At 39.3% G+C, this 17,613-nt stretch overlaps 1 protein-coding gene and 1 long non-coding RNA gene across 2 annotated transcripts in view; both read left to right on the forward strand.

The window, feature by feature from the left end:
- The window catches only part of LOC133526605 (centromere protein F-like), a 144,751-nt gene that overhangs the window by 85,069 nt on the left and 42,069 nt on the right, over positions 1–17,613 (forward strand). The window contains exons 22-25 of the mRNA XM_061863296.1: positions 8,404–8,568; positions 9,066–9,183; positions 9,412–9,744; positions 11,194–12,887. Of these exons, the coding sequence (XP_061719280.1) occupies positions 8,404–8,568; positions 9,066–9,183; positions 9,412–9,744; positions 11,194–12,887 (2,310 nt within the window). The remainder of the gene's footprint in view (positions 1–8,403; positions 8,569–9,065; positions 9,184–9,411; positions 9,745–11,193; positions 12,888–17,613) is intronic.
- Positions 2,169–3,846, forward strand: LOC133526202 (uncharacterized). Its single transcript, XR_009800701.1, has 2 exons — positions 2,169–2,200; positions 2,983–3,846. It is a non-coding gene; the product is annotated as an uncharacterized LOC133526202 (long non-coding RNA).

Raw genomic sequence — 17,613 nt, forward strand, 5'->3', positions numbered from 1 at the left:
TTACAAAGCAATAAATATCAAGACCTAACTTCACAGTATTTGTCATATCAATATGACGTTTTTCCCTTTCACATACAGCTCAAATTCGCATAAAATAAGATTTTCATGCGTCGACACATCGTAAAGCATTCGCGATTGCCCAAGCAGGAAGGCAGCCCTAGCGGCTAAAAATACGACGAGGTTAGAGAGGTCGCCGCTCGGATGCGGTAATAGGCGTGTGTTTTGTCTATTTTTTGGTTAATAGTTCTACTATTTTTGATTAAATTTTACTTTATGCTTATATTTTTATTAATTTATTGCATTTGTATTATCATTATTATTTTGTATTGTTTTATTTATACCCATGTTAGTTTCAATTTTAATTTTTATATATTGTATTGTGAATAATGATAATTTTAATTAAGAGCAATTTTAAATGATTGTTTATATATTTTTGTACAATATTTTATGATAGAAATGTATACTATTTAGAATTAAGACATGTTAAAATTGATTATATTTTTTTATTTATATTAAAGCCACTATAGCCCAAGTGGCTGAAACTACGCGGGTTATAGTCGCCGATCGGATGCAGTAATAGGCGCTTGTAATAGTTTTTGTTTATTTGTGTCTTGTTTTGTTCTGTTTTACGGTGGGGCATGAGTTTGGGTGACTTGCTTCAATATGCAAATATGAAATCCTAGCAGTTTAAAATACGACTGCTATATAATAGGGAGTTCGCTGTTCGGATGCTGTTGCACGCGTGTGTAGCTGTTTCTTTATTCGTTTCATAGTTTTACGGCTTTAGAAGCGCTAGTGGCCTAGCGGTAAGAGCGTGCGACTTGCAATCCGGAGGTCGCGGGTTCAAACCCCGGCTCGTACCAATGAGTTTTTCGGAACTTATGTTCGAAATATCATTTGATATTTACCAGTCGCTTTTCGGTGAAGGAAAACATCGTGAGGAAACCGGACTAATCCTAACAAGGCCTAGTTTACCCTCTGGGTTAGAAGGTCAGATGGCAGTCACTTTCGTAAAAACTTGTGCCTACGCCAAATCTTGGGATTAGTTGTCAAGCGGACCCCAGGCTCCCGTGAGCCGTGGCAAAATGCCGCGACAACGCGAGGAAGAAGATAGTTTTACGGCTTTACGCAGTGTTCATGTGACTTGTGTAGATTATTGCTTCATCCAAAAACAGTACCCCTAGTGTAAATTTGATCGACATCATAACGTGACGAACGCGTTTGCGTTAAGTCTCATTTTGTATAGGATTTTGAGTTTCCAAAACGTCCCGCTTGGCGCGCTCTTTCTAAATCACATACAAAATGAGACTAAACGCAAACGCGTACGTCACGTTTCGAAATCGAATTTATTTACACTAGGGGTACAGAGCCCTGAAAGTTGGAGAAACTTATATGATGTGTTTTGTTTCCTTGCTTGAAATTGCGAATGCAATTATTTTCCTCAAAGTAAAGCTACTGATCAAATAAGTTAATCGATTTACATTAATACATTTGTACCGCTATGATTCGATCAACAAGCGAAGAAAGATTTCTGCATCACATCAGACGTTAAAACTTAAAATCACCTATCCGTTTAATCTTATTACCTTCGTTCCAAATTCAAATTTGTTACTCCGCGCCCCGGCACCGATCTCCGAACCTCCCGTAGCCTTCAACTTATTGTCCCTCGACATCGTACAGGTTTCATGTCGAATTCCTTCAACATTCAGGCAATCCGGCTGTGGAATGATCTTCCTCTCTCTATGAGACAAGCCCAGAACAAATTCTCCTTCAAGCGCATGTTGCGCAAGCATCTGTTTGACAAGGTTCAAAGGTCGTCCTCATGATGTTTCACAATGGGTATATATTTATATATGTATGTATTTATATTTATGTATCATATTATTTATGTACGTATAATTTTATATAGGTAATATTGTGATATTTTTTTTTGTCATTTTACTCTGTATTCTGACCCTGCACCAATTATGATCTTTCGGTTTGGCTCATGGTTGACTGGTAGAGAATGCCTTCTGGCATTAAGTCCGCCATTTGTACTCTTCATGTATTCTGCAATAAAGTTTAAATAAAAAAAATAATCTTTTGATCAACATTCAACAAGTCACCAAACGCTCATCGCTCTGAAAATGTATTACCCGCCGCGTTCCCCCCGCTCGCTCAGTCGGTCTCGATGCTCCAACGAGTGCTCTGCTGTCGCAAGGTGATTCTCGCCCGACGGTCGCCATCAGATATATCGGAACGAGCTATGTGATCACAAATATCTGGACATTGTGATGTGAAACCTTCTATTTCTTTGTGACACTGTGATGTGAAGATTGAGTTCGTTTTCGGATATTAACTAGCGGGAGTAACTTTTTGAAATTTTAACATTGTTTTAGATGTATTATGGGTGGCTTCATCGTTTATTTCGTGATGTTTCCTTCTACTATTCATCATAATTGGTATACCTTATGATGGTCAGTTAAGTATCAACACTGTTAGTACTTTATCATTTCTGATGCTCTGAAAGTGGGACATTGTTGTTCTATGAAGTGTGCAGAAAGTTATTCAAGAGAAGTTTCTGCTCAAGAATATTTTATTTTCCAAATAGGTTCTTTTTCTTTTTTTTCGATAAGAAATTTAAACTGGTTTTAAATGTATTTGTTGTACATTTTCGATTCTGATATTTAACTCCCCAATCTATAAAATAACGAACTTTAACCTTAATTGTAGTACCCTCAAGAAATACCTACTATACAATTGTATGTATACTTAGTCATGTTCTTTTTAACATATGTATTTTACTGTTTAACTCGGGTGAAAGAAATCATTTCAGCTTCGGACTATTGTTGCTCTCACTGCGTTCGGGCGCCAAACTACCTCTACTGAAATGAGTGCCTTTCATCCCTTGGTTAACAATCAACTATGCTAGATGACCGAAAACGATCCCAAAATCTGCCAACTCTATAAAAACGTGTCCACAAAATAAATTACTCGGCACAGATATTTCTGATGGCAACTATATCATGACATCGTGTGATCGTGTCATTTCGTGAGCGGAAACATCTCGTGAAACCTATTCATCTCAGAGTGTATACTGATCATGGAGTGAGTTGTGATTGACATCGTCGTGTTATTCCGTGAGCGCGAACCATATGGTCTAGTAACTATTGTATCATTTTCATAGAGTGATCGTAGATCATGGAGTGTGGTGTAGTCAGTGATTGACTTCGTGTGTGTTCATTTCGTGAGCGAACCATCTAGTCTAGTGTGGTGATCATCTCATAGTGTGGTGTCATGGTATCATGTAACGTGGTGTAACGTGGTGATGTTTCTGTGGAGGTACTTTAGGGATAGTGGTATGGGGCTGCCGGATTTGACGGTGAGTGTGATTGGATTGTCTTATAAGAGCTATTTTTTATTCCAGTATAATTTATTTATTTATTTATGTTCAGGAGAACCAACAGCTTTAAACTTGCAATAGGACAACAAGATTAATACAGAGAGCCAATTACAGGAACTCACAAGTAATTACAAAGTATATAAAAAAAAAAAATGCTAACACTGAAGCACACACACATGCGTACAAAGTGAGAAAAAAACAAAAACACAATTGAAAATGAAAATACATAGAAGCCATTAAAATAGACCCTAGGTTCGGAAACACTTAGTTCATTAGCGCCCAGAATAATTGAGGTCTCAAAGTTCGAAGGAAAAAAGAACATACAGTAAAATATATCAGATGTTAATGCTGATAAAGCATATTTTAAAGTTCATATCGAGGCGCTAATGCACTAGGTTGATGAATAAAATGCATTTAATCGCCTAATGAAAACTTAATAAAGTAACAAAAACAAAAAAAAAAAACAGTATACATATAATAATACAGAGAAAGAAAGCTCACATAAAACACCGCTTAACCAGACTATGCCTCACATTAGGAACTTTACAATTGAATATGTCAATATCAAGTTCCTTCGACAACTCATTTAGCTTACGACTCGCTTCTGATAATTCGCTTTTGATAATTGGTCCCATAGATAAATAGGAGCCCTTGTTTCAATTTTATAACAATTTATCAAACATCATCTGTATATGCTACAAGTTAAATACTAGGGCCTACCGCAACAGGTTACAAATGCGAAAAATCATCTCATATATCAAAAAAAAATTGTAATTTATATATAGTCTCTTTTAAAAACACACAATATGTAATAAAATAGTTTAACCGATTATTCACGTGAACGAAATCGGGGCAGTGGCTAGTTATTAATAAAAGTCAGCAATTTTAATCACAGTCACAAGACGTGCCAATCAAATTAATGAAAACGTCAATTGAAGCGATGATATTCCCCATTACCACGAGGATGTTTCAGCGCTTTCCTCTCAATTGAATATGATATCGTCAATTGGCTCACAATGTCGCAAACGGACGCCTCGATTATTGCACGCTCGCTGGTGTTTATATATATATATAAAGGTTACTTTTGTAGGTTTTGAAATAGTCTCCTCTTTTTGAGACAGATTTAGATCTGAAATCCAGAGGTTGCCTGTTATTGGCTTTTAAAAATTAATATTATCTAGGCAACTGAGCTATGCTTGGAATATTCAAATTCAAGAAACAAATTAGGACATCACACATCAGTTTCATGCTCGGGGCTCTTTCTAATTAAATCTTTTTAATAAGAGGTTTCTGTTTTTATTACACGTTACAACCCTCTATGGCCGACAATCAATCGCCCTTTATGGCAAAGGGCCGGAGGTGTAAGTACTTGTAAGGTGAGGAGGGGGGGGGGGGGGGGGGCGAAGTGCGCCTAGCTTGAATATATCGAACTTACTTATACAACAATAGTAATATTACCAGTAGCTTGCAGTTTAATTAGTAGTAGTCTATAAGCATTCGCCCCCCCCCCCCCTTCCCCTCTGACCTTACATATGCTATCTTTGCATTTATTCAATACTGTATTGTTATGTACGTAATAGGTGTTACATTATATAAAGTTAGATCATGACACCCTGTAAGGGCACACAATATTATTATTCTACATATTCTATTCTAGAGTATTAGGTAACAGAATAATACCATTTTACTTAATAACAATTAAATAAAACGAAAATAAAGGACAGAAAATCTTATCAGTAAATCTAAGAACATAAAACGCCAATGTCAACAATATATTGATAAATGATTAATTGAATTGATTAGATTAATTGATTAATTTTTTTTTTCTTTTTTTTTTGCGGCCCTGAAAAGGGTCTTGTCACATATATATAGGGCCTTGTCACATAATAACTAGATGAAGATGTTATATCTGTAAAAGAAACCTCAAGAACGGATAAGATAATACTAATCGCAGATTTGTTTGTGTTAACGTTTAATGAAAATATCTCTCGCCAATTCAGCATACATACAAAGTACGTGAATAAAATACGGTATTACCACTGCTATAATAATAAGACTGAGCGTCTTGGCTGAGAACTGACATCACATTTGGTGAAAAAATTATAACGATTAACTGACTATTAAAACATTTGAAACGAGTGGCCGTGGCATTGGTGATATTTTTATTTTGAAAGAGAAACAGCGACAGAAGAAATACGCAAGCCGCAATCCCAAGTGCAAATAATTTAAAGTCGGCAGCATAAATAGCTAAACTGGCCAGGTTCTCGAAGTGATCTCAACATAGCAGTTTTATTAATTATAAAAATAGGATAATAAGGGATCATGGTTGATGGTAAATTATGGTTGATTTTGGTTTGGTTGGAGTGTTTGTATTTGGTTGAGGAAATATTAAATAAGTACTTGAATAAAATAAATAGATAAAGACAGTTTATTTTCCAAGTAGGCATATTACAATGCGCTTATGAACGTCATATAAAGCTTCAAATAAAAACTGGGTTTAGTCCCAAACTAACACCTACTATAAAAAATCTACCGCATAACTATGACGGTATCTTAACTCAGATCTGAGCCAAGCTGGAAATAGATGCTTATTTCATAAAAATAGAACTGAAAATAAGTAAACATAGTTACGCTTTTAGTATTTCATTCAATATTATATTTATCCTCCAGAACTGACACACGTTACTAATAGTTGGAATGCGTTAATATAATTCTCTAATTTTCACAGTTTCTCAATGAGTATCGTCGAAATGTTTACCAGGAAAACTGTCCGCAATTCTCTGTAGACAACTAATACAAGCAGTTGATTTTATACCAAGGAATTCCAGATATTAAACATTCCAGATGTGAGATATGTTATCACTCTAATAGTAAAGCATTCATATAACTAGTGGCTCTATGAACTGTGGAATTCGCGAATAAATGTACAGTGTGCAATATAAAAGCAGTTTATTTATACTAGAATAAATTTGGCAAATAATAACGACCAGTTTGGCCTGGTGGGTAGTGACCCTGCCTACGAAGCCGATGGTCCCGGGTTCAAATCCTGTTAAAGGGCATTTATTCGTGTGATGAGCATGGATATTTGTTCCTAAGTCATGGGTGTTTTCTGTGTATTTAAGTATTTATAAATATTTATATTATATATATCGTTGTCTACTTAGTCAATTTGTGTAATGATGTAATATTTATTTATTTATTTAATTGTATATTTTTCGATGGATATTCCAGTTTTATAATAAAACAGGTTTTCGTATATTTTATATTATTTAAATAGGTACCTAAGTAAAGTTTACAGTTAATTTTGTGTAATAAAAAAGTTCTATTATTAAAGTTATGGTTTTCTTCTAATTTTCATTTTCTCATTGACTGCATATTGCACACAGCAGTATGGTCCATTTTAAAACATTTCCTGAATAAATAAATATACAAACGAATATTATAGAACATTCTTACACACTAATCCCACAGTAAACTCAAGAAGGCTTGTGTCATGGGTACTCGGATAACGATATACATATATAATATACAAATACTGAAATACATAGAAAATACCCATGACTCAGGAACAAATATCTATGCTCATCACACAAATAAAAAAGATTCGAGGCAAGGTCACTACCCCCTACCTTAGGTACTACTATTTCCTGAATGCATAAAAAGACACAAATGATCGAAACTGCTCACAAAATTTCATACGAGTTGGTTAAAAAATGCGAACAGGACAACTGAATAGACATACGGAAGCATATTTGCTCCAGTTAAAGTGAAGAACTTTCTCGGATTTCGCATACGCTCGGTCAATAACCGCCTCTTATTCTAGATCTATGATATCATCTAGTACTTCGAAGAATAGACTATTATTGTATCAAATTAATCGTGACACTGAGCCCAAAAGTGATGACGAACGCCTCGGTGATATTTCAGACTGGATTGTAACCGGGGCGGGTAAAATTAGACCATGTGTGACCCGGTTTCTAACTGTTGGACTATCGACGCGTTAACGCGATCGGTTTAATGTTTATTGCGTTGGTTTGGTTTTCGTCATTATACCTACATCGACGTCTCGAAATTGGTTTCTAGATGTTTAGAAATTTTGATACCGAAGTCTGGAAACAATTGTATAAATGTGTGAAAATAGAAAATATTGAAGTAATTCTGTGAATGGTATTATTTAGCACATGTTGGATGCTCTGATTTTCGCAACTATGAATATATTTTACATTTTAGCGGCGTCGACTTTAAATGTGTCTTCATAAAAATGTCAACTATTTCCAATGCATATCGCATTTCTTTGAACCATGTTGCTACTATCATAATCATAAAACTATTTTCAATTAACACAACATTTCATAGAACAATGTTGCTTGCGCACGCATAGCATAAATTCAAAAAATATTTCTTTCGAATCAAAGCCATTGCAATTTCATTACGTATTCGTAAACTATATCAGAAACGGATTCATATCCATGTGAATAGTCCAGTAAGTGAAAAAAAATGTCGCCCTGCACGTTGTTACTAGTGCTATTTTCGCGGTATCAAAACAGAGTCCTTTGCCAAATACTCTCATTGCATATAGGTACGAGTAGCGTAGAAAACAAAGTATAGTGTGTGGTATAGATAAAGTGATTTTTATTTATTTTCTCAATCTTGGAAATAGTTCGTAATAGTACGCCTTTTTTAAATGTTATTCATACCTCGGGCGGGATAGGATTACCGGCCTCGTGTTTATAACATGATCTCGCTTCGCTCGGACCTTTATATCATACTAGGCCAGCTAGTTCTTATTTCACAGCATTTAAATAATTTGAATTAAATCTTAAAGCTCAATTTTACACACATCGACTTAGCCCTACAGTACACTCAGTAAGGATTGTTTATGGGTACTAGATGACTATATGTATAATATATACATAGAAAACATCCATAACACGGGGACAAATTTGTGATTAATACACTAATAAATTCCCTTACCAGGATTGGAACCTTTGTAGTAATGTAGTATTGTTTGTTTGTTGCAGGAGGTGCGCGCCGAGCGCGACGTGCTGCAGGCGCGCATGTCGGAGCAGGCGCTGAAGATATCGTCGCTGTCGGCGCGGCTGGAGGCGCAGCGGAACAACGCGGAGGCCCTCGCGCACCAGGCGGCGCACCAGCTCACGGTCAGCCTGCACGACGCCTTAGCAGAGGTCAGTTAATATATTTCCTCTCTTTCGCAGAACCTCCCTGACTGATGCACCCTTACGTTACGCCTTGGGCACGAAATGCACGGTCGACACTCGACATTGGTGGTCAGCGTCGAGTCGAGTATACACACTCGAAGTGTGCGCGCGGTGTTGTCAACTTTACGTGACTTTGACGTATGACTTATTTTATCCTGTACAAAACCATTTGTTGTAGACATGTTTATAAAGTATTCATAGTTAGGCACGAATAATTTATGTTTATAACTTAGATCAGCGGCAGTAGCGTGGTCGAGTTTTTATCGCCTATGGTGTCATGCGTCACTTTCGCACTTACATACTTATTAGAACGTGACAAGCAGGGTGACAGGCGATAAACACGCGACATAGTAGATTGATTGAATGTGGAAAGGTACAGACATCTAAATTAATTTGCATAATATTTCATGTCATCAGTTGGACCCCAAGGTGCGCAGTAATCTTATTTTTATTTGTTTGAACAGGTTCAAAGGCTGAAAGAAGAGTTGGAATCAAAAGACAAGCAGTTGTTACGAGCAAAGCAGAATTTGGAAGAAAAGGAAAAGCTGAACGAACAGCATCAAGCGTTATATGGAAACTCATGTAAGTTTACAAAAAAAATTCTGATATTTACAAATTTGTTGCGTTACATTTATAGATTTACAAACAATATTCTTAAAGAATTACAAACATACAGCATTTACCAACAAGTTTGTGACAGATTTTTTTTTTACTTAATGACTATAATACAACTAGTCGCTCAGACAAATTGTCGACTACAGCTACACCATATTCAACTTATAACAATGTTGTAATGTATGTAATCTTCAGGTAACCCCAAAGACAAGGTGATCATCCTAGAGCGTGAGCTATCCGCAGCACAAACTCGCATCGGTCAGCTAGAAGCTTTAGCAAAGAGTCTAGAACAAGATAAAGATGAGCTGCAGGCAAACTTGCGGGACCACCAACGCGCATTGGCCGAGAGAGAGGAGCAGCTACAGGAGATCATGGGTGAGTCTACTGTCATAGCGGAACAAACCCGCATCGGTCAGCTAGAAGCTTTAGCCAAGAGTCTAGAACAAGATAAAGATGAGCTGCAGGCAAGCTTGCGGGACCACCAACGCGCGTTAGCCGAGAGAGAGGAGAAGCTACAGGAGATCATGGGTGAGTCTACTGTCATAGCGGAACAAACCCGCATCGGTCAGCTAGAAGCTTTAGCCTAGAGTCTAGAACAAGATAAAGATGAGCTGCAGGCAAGCTTGCGGGACCACCAACGCGCGTTGGCCGAGAAAGAGGAGCAGCTACAGATCATGGGTAAGTTCACAAAGTGTTGAGGAAATTAGCTTTCCTACTACATACTACACAAGTTTTGTTTTGTTTTGTAGCCTTGAGTCAATGGCCATTTGCACTAACCCCAAATGACTGACTAATCAACGCCACTTAGCTGTGAACTATGATATTTCCTATACAATAAATTTGTGCGAACGTTGTAACGGTGGCAGACGGTTTGAAGTCACGGCTGAGACATTAAGCACAAGCACGTTTACGCACGATAACATTTCGTTTTCGTTGCTTACGAGATGCACACTACCGAGAATATTTTGAAATTTTCTGATTTTCTTTAAACATTCGTTGTCTTCAAGTTTACATGGATTCTAGTGTCAGCAGTCAATTATAAAATTATTATCGAATTACACTTCAACTAGCCGTCATTTTATGACCATGTTTACATTGGTCAAAAATAATATGAACATTGAAACCCAGACCAGCTTGAGTCAGACTGCACATGTTTGGCGGCGCTCCAACCTCCATTAGTAATATAACCGCGACACCCACCACTGTATCGTTACGAACGGGTCGGTGGCTGTTATGCCTAGTGGCTTGGGTTCCGTCTTCGATTATAATTCTATGTGACTTCTACATTCAAAATCATGCAACTTAATAGGCACAAATTATTAATAACTTTGTTATTAAATTCTTAGGGCGTCCGCTAGCTGGCGCGGGTGCATGGAGCGGGTGAGCGGGTTAACGAAAAATGTATGAGCCAGGGATCGGAACCGGTTTTTTGGAAAAACTTTGAAATAAACATATATTTCGGTTTATTTTATACTCCAAATATAGGACTGGGTTGTGTTTTTAGATAACGACTTCGTATTATTAGATTGCCCAATTAGAAATGAAATAATTAACAAAGAACGAAAAAATACCGTTTTCGTTCCCATAGAAAAAATACCGGTTTCCGATCCCTGGTATGAGCAACGTTAACTGGCGCGGACGCGTGAGACGGATTTTACCTACAATGGCACACGCGCGCGTGCGCCCGCTCCGTGCACCCGCGCCAGCTAGCGAACGCCCTTACACTGCAGATTAGCCACATTCAAATTATTTGCATCAACAAAATTTAACGACTATCGTTTCGTGAAATAGATACTCCTTATAGTATTATTTATTAAAATTTTCGTGAGGGAACATTACTTTTGTAGCGACTGGTGCATTAAAACCAAAATGACATAGTACAGAATAACTTGAAGAAATAAGTTCGCCATTCGAACGAAGCTATTTTCATTGTGCAATAAAGTTTCAATAAGTAATATGTATTTCATTGTCCTACAGCTCTCAAATTGGACGACGACCAAAAAGATGACGAACCAGAAGGCAAAACCTCAGCCAGGACTCTCAGCGATATCGTGTCCATTTCCGAATTCGACGAACAGGACCTCCAGATGCGACGAGCAGAACTCAAAGCTCAAAACCTAAGCCTCTCCGGCATCCCCTACGCTGATAACAGAGACAAAACACAAAACAGGACCCTTCCCCCTGATGTATCCAAGCCTAACATAAGCTCATTAAATCTTGACTTTATTGACCACTTCGATCTACCCAGCTTCACACCGAGAGCTGAATCACTACCATTAACATCCACTCAGAATAAGGACAGGTTTAGAAGAAACGTCAATGAGACGACAGTGTTCGGTACTGCGGAGATATTCGAAAATGTGAAACATTCTACAGCTCAAAACATAGCTGATAACTGTTCTTTATACCCAAATAAAGAGGTTGATGATAGTAAAAATGTAAGCGTTGCCCCGAAGAAGATTGACTTCTCAGCGGAGCCTTCGCAAGATAATAGGAGTCATGATGAAGAGTTTACTTCACTAAGAGAACTTGGTATCACACTTGACATAAGACAGGAGAACTTCCCAGACATATTGACTCAGTTGAAACACGAGATTAAGAAATCTAGAAGCGAACTCGATACTTGTAAATCGGAGTTGAAGAACGCAGAAGAACAATTATGTGAGTTCCCTGCTCTTAAAGAAGAAGTGGAGGAGTTGAAAGGCTTGCTAGAAAACACTATGGCCACTATGGAGAATGATAAGAAATTCTATGAAAATCAACTGGAACATTTCTCTTCAAATAAAACTCTCTTAGAACAAAGAGTGAATGAACTAACGCAAGAAGTCAATGAAAAATCAAAAGATTTACACTTGCTGAAAGAAGATATATTAAGGAGAGAGAATATGATATTAGAACTGGCTAAAGAAAAACGTAACTTGACCAACAAACTGACTGAGCTAGAGGTAAAAATTGACGAAATACAGAGCAGAAATAATTCTTTAGAAAAATGCGAGACTGAAAACCGCATTTTGAAAGAAAAGATTTCTGAACTCCAGAAACTGGAACAGTTGGTATCTGAGAAGAATCAACAAATTGACAGTTTAAATCAACATTTAGATAGATTAGACGACATGCAGAGATGCCTTAATGAGAAAACGGAAGAACTAGACAATTTAAAAGAGGCATTCGAAGAGAAATCAAACGAATTATTCAAATTACAAGATACCATTGACGCTCAACATCGTGACATCGACAAAATCAACGAAGAAAATAACAACCTTAATGTAACTAACAAAGAACTAAAACTGAAACTAACTAAACTAGAAAAAGAACAAGAAAACGCATCAATCAAACTACAAAACAGCGAAACTGAACTAGAAAGAGTGAACTCTCTTAACAACGAATTGACATCGAAAATAGACGAGCTAAAAGATTTAACAGACAAATTAAAAGATAAAGAAACAGAGATAGATATATTAAATGAAGATATTAATTCCTACCATGAAGAGATAGCATCTCTAAAGGAACAGATGAAGATGGTGTCCCGCAGTCCGTCGCCGAAGAGTAAGAGTGAGAAAGGGACAGACAGACAGGCGAGCAACGATAAGAAGCAGTTAGCCAAGATAAAGAAGCAGATATCGCTGCTGCAGCATGAGCTGGACTTTAACAGGAAAGAACTCAATGATAAGGTAAGACATATTACTGCTACCATATCTAGTTAAAAACATAGAGTAATTCAGTGAAACAATATGAAATGCTAACAATAACGCTATAGGGCAGTGGTGGGCAAAGTACGGCCCGCGGGCCAGCTCCGGCCCGCAAAAGGATTTTATCCGGCCCGCCGCCGCAATTTTTGGTGCAATCTGGCCCTCCGCTTAAATTTCTTAAACTTTCTGTCACCCATGAAAAAAATGCCCACCACGTAGGAGTCTTTCCCGTAGACATCATAAAATAAATTGTTTGTGTCTTTACCTTGAGTCCCAATTCTGTTTCGTTAATAATTTGCAAACTCTAATCGCGATATATTTAACAACACGGGTAAAGCATAACTTACAATTAAATTGCTGAACATATTGTATTACATTATGCCATTCTTAAGCGTTTACTGTAGTAGCTAAAACAAATTAATTTGCAAAATACTTAAATCGACCGGGATATAAAACCATGATTACCTTTTATATTGTTTTTATTGAACTAACCGTGAATGATTCAAAACTTGTTAATTTGCAAAATGTCTAGCTAGGAATAATCGTAAACTGACAATTCGTAAACATTATTTCAATGACGTAAGAGCCACCGATGGTCAATAAAGAGTGTTGCTGTTAATACATACAAGTATTTGACGACCAGTCTGGCCTAGTGGGTAGTGACCCTGCCTACGAAGCCGATGGTTCTGGGTTCAAATCCTGGTAACGGCATTTATTCGTGTGATGAGCATCGATATTTTGTTCATGGGTGTTTTCTATGTATTTAAGTATTTATAAATATTTATATATTATATATATCATTACAACTTCAAATTAGGACCGGAAATACTACATATTCGGTGCGATGAGTGAAGATGATATGTTAAGGAATTACATATTACACACCTAGGCATGTAAGGCAACCTTTTGTTTTTAAGCGTCAAATTGTGACACGTCTTGGCATTCCCTGGAGGATCCCTACCCCTCACCTCAGAGGGCGGACGTGCTGCATAGTCCCGGTCCACACACAACACAATTTTAAATAATTAAAACACTGAAAATAGCGAAAGTGACACTCCAAGCTATAGAAAAATTAATTCAGAAGGCATTGGAACCACTACAACAGAAAATTGTCGAAATCCAGATAAAAATGGATGGAATTTTGGCAAAAGTTGAATTGCCTAACGACAAAATTCAAAGCAAACAAAACCAAGAAAGCGAAGCACTTCGTCAATCGAAGCCATCCGAACTGACGTCGTCCTCTGCATCGAAGAGCAAACCAAAGGCGCAAGCAGGTCCCGCACCAACACGAGCGACAGAGACAACATCAGCGCGCGCTGCGCGTGCGAGCGCGAGGTACGCAGCGGTGCAACGTAAGTCTCTATCAGAAAAACCGATCTCACCTTCTGTCACCTTTGCACCACAGCGTAAGTCCTCATCGCAGGAGACCGCAGTCCCTATCCCGCAACCGGAAACCCCCGAGAGCCGGCCGAATACACTCGAGGACGCACCGAATATCATCAATGGTGAGTCGAACGTCACCGATAGCATGCCGAATACTTCCGAGCGACATCGGAACAATAACAACTACGCTCAAGCGTGTGGAGCCATAAACCGCGCGGGTCAAAGCGCGAACATCAGCGACAACGACGGAGAGTGGAACACTATGGTACGAAGACGTAGAAAATCAGCACAACAAAATATCATGGTAGGGACGGGCAGCGAGGATCATCATGTTAAGGCGGTGGAAAACTATAAATACCTGCAAGCTTGGTCATTCAGGCCAGAAACTACGACAGAAAATGTGTTAAGTTTCTTAAAGAAAACAATAAACTCAGATGACTACTTCGTACAGAAGAGAGATATTAAAACTAAGAGACATGCTTCATTTCTAATCGGAATTCCGGAAAAGTCTTTCGATGTGTTTAACTCGCCCACGGTGTGGCCACCACGCGTCAAATTCACCGAGTGGTTTCGGCACCAGCCCCGCTCGCCGCGGGGCTGCACCGATGCGCGTAAGCAACAACGCGAATAATCTACCCGCCACCGCCGCCGCAATAAACACGATCGCTCAACGAATTTCGCATGATATAATTATATGCCATCAGAACATCCGCGCTTTATCATCGCGCAAATATAATACACGACATGAATAATAAATACTCGAAACTATTATACATTAAAAAATCTTCTTATTATATTAATAAAATACAAACCGGCAAGAATACTATAAAGTCCATGTGGAACGTAATCAATCGAGAAAAGGGAAAAGCGGTCCGCGAACCGCTCGAGTTCACGGACGTTATCAGGGACTCCGCAGGTAATCCGTTTCCTTCCAAGAAAGATGCGGCCGATGCGATAAATTGTAGATTCGTCGCGGCGGCAGCGGCGTGCGGCGCGCGACCCGCGGCGCGCACCGCCGCGCTCGTCGAGCTGCGCGCCGCACGCCCGCCCGCTGATCGGTGCATCCGACTGAGGCCTTTCACGCCGAGCGACGTGTTTACCATCATCACATCAGGTATTGCAAGGAAAACCACGAGAGACATCTTTGATATTTCTGTTGTCATGCTCAGGGCGGTGGCCGCAGATCTAGCACCGATACTGGCGACCGCGTACAATAGGTGTATTCGTGAAGGAGTATTTCCAGAGGCCCTAAAGGAAAGTCGAATAGCGCCACTATTCAAGGGCAAAGGCAAGAGGGAAGACATGGACGCATACCGACCAGTAGCGATTATCCCCGTCCTAGCTAAAGTCTTTGAATATGGTCTCAGCGCGAGGTTAACAGACTTCCTCGAATCCACCGACGCACTCTCCGAGCGACAATATGCGTATCGCAAAGGTCGATCGACGTCAGCGCTCACGCGCGCGGTTGTGCGCCTGATTCTTGAGGCTCGCGAAACCAAAAACCAAGTCGCAGTGATATGCTGCGACCTATCTAAGGCTTTCGACTTGGTGGATCACGGCGTCCTAGAAGATAAGCTGCGCCACTACGGCATTGATGACCGAGCACTGAGTTTGATAATCGACATGCTGCGTAACAGAACGCAGGTTATCGTAGCGGACGGGGGACGCCTACGTTCAGACCCGGTTCGAACCCACATCGGCGTAGCGCAGGGATCGTCCGTCTCTAACATACTGTTCTCACTGCTGCTGAACGATCTACCTGAGGCAGTGCACAGCGGAGAGACATTCATGTATGCGGATGACGTAGCAGTGGTGGTTACCGCCCAGAGTTGTGACGCACTTAGCGACCGGCTAAATATTACTGCAGGACTTCTCTCCGACTGGTTCAGTAAAAACGGCCTCACCTTGAACATACGGAAAACGCACTTTGTTCACTTCGACCTCTCGGGAAGGGAAACGAGGTCCATGTCTGTGTGCGCAAATGGGCTGAATATCAAGCAAGCTGCGAGCTCAACTTTTCTGGGCTTCGAACTGGACAGGGGACTGACTTGGGCGGCACATATTGATAAGGTGTGTAATAAGTTGTCAGCGGCCTGCTTCGCACTAAAACGTCTGGCTCGGCTATTGCCTCGCGATATGCTGAGAGCGTGTTATTTTGCATCGGTGCACGCACACCTGCAGTACGGGACCGAGCTGTGGGCCCGTGCCGCGGATTGGGAGCGTGTCTTTCGGTTGCAGAAGCGTGCCGTACGGGCTATAGTCCGAATCGCACAAACCGAATCGGCGAAACCGCATTTCAAAGCCTTAGGCATCCTAACCCTGCCGTCGTTACTAATCTTCCAAGCGGCAATATACGCGCGCTCACAAGCGGACAGCGTCCCAGCCTTGGCTCGTGCGGCCCCGCGCCGCTACCCCCGCGCGCTGCGGCCGCGCCTGCCGCAGGCTCGCGCCCGTGCCTTACAAGCTGGCCAAGTCGGACAAGCTCGTTCACATATTGGGCCCAAAAGTATACAATTGTCTCCCGGATTCAATAGTAGTTACTAAAAGCGTAGCAGTATTTAAACACAAATTAAAAACTTGGTTAGTCGAGCAGGCGTTCTACGACCATAAGGAGTTCTTTAAATTAGGAACTTAGTTATAAGATACATTATGTAGTTAAAATACAAATCTACAATCTTTATATACTGTATAAAATGTGACATGTAATTTATATTATCAATAAATATTATGATTATGATTATGATTATCGTTGTCTAAGTACCCTCAACACAAGCCTTATTGAGCTTACTGTGGGACTTAGTCAATTTGTGTAATAATGTCCTATAATATTTATGTATTATATTTATTTAAGTATGTAATGAGTTTTAAGATAAATATTCGACTTTTATTTCTGCTTGATTGTAGTACCGCAGAGTGCATTGATTCTGGACAGTAATTCTTCAAGTTTGGTTCGGTGCCAAAAATGTCGGCGATTAAACGCCAACTTCTGGTGTAGGATGGTTCAATTGTAATATAAAGATGAGCGTTAATTTTCACAGTTTTGTCTTTTTATTATGGATGTCGGTTATTGCGTGTATAATTTATAACATATATTATTAAAAGCTATATTTATTTCTTCAAAGATTCTTCGATGATTTTGAAAAGTTGTGTGTTATCCTTTCGTATGACTTGTCCCGTATATGTCAAAAGGAATCTGAACTGTAATTTATCATTTCAAGGTTATTATTTTAGTAGTACATTTTTGACAAGGGCATACAAAGGGTTATAATATCCTGTAGGTATAATGGTAGCGTGTTAACCCTTTTCCAGGCCGCACCAATCTACA

Source organism: Cydia pomonella, chromosome 16 (assembly GCF_033807575.1).
Source record: "Cydia pomonella isolate Wapato2018A chromosome 16, ilCydPomo1, whole genome shotgun sequence".
NCBI classification, from domain to species: Eukaryota; Metazoa; Arthropoda; class Insecta; order Lepidoptera; family Tortricidae; genus Cydia; species Cydia pomonella.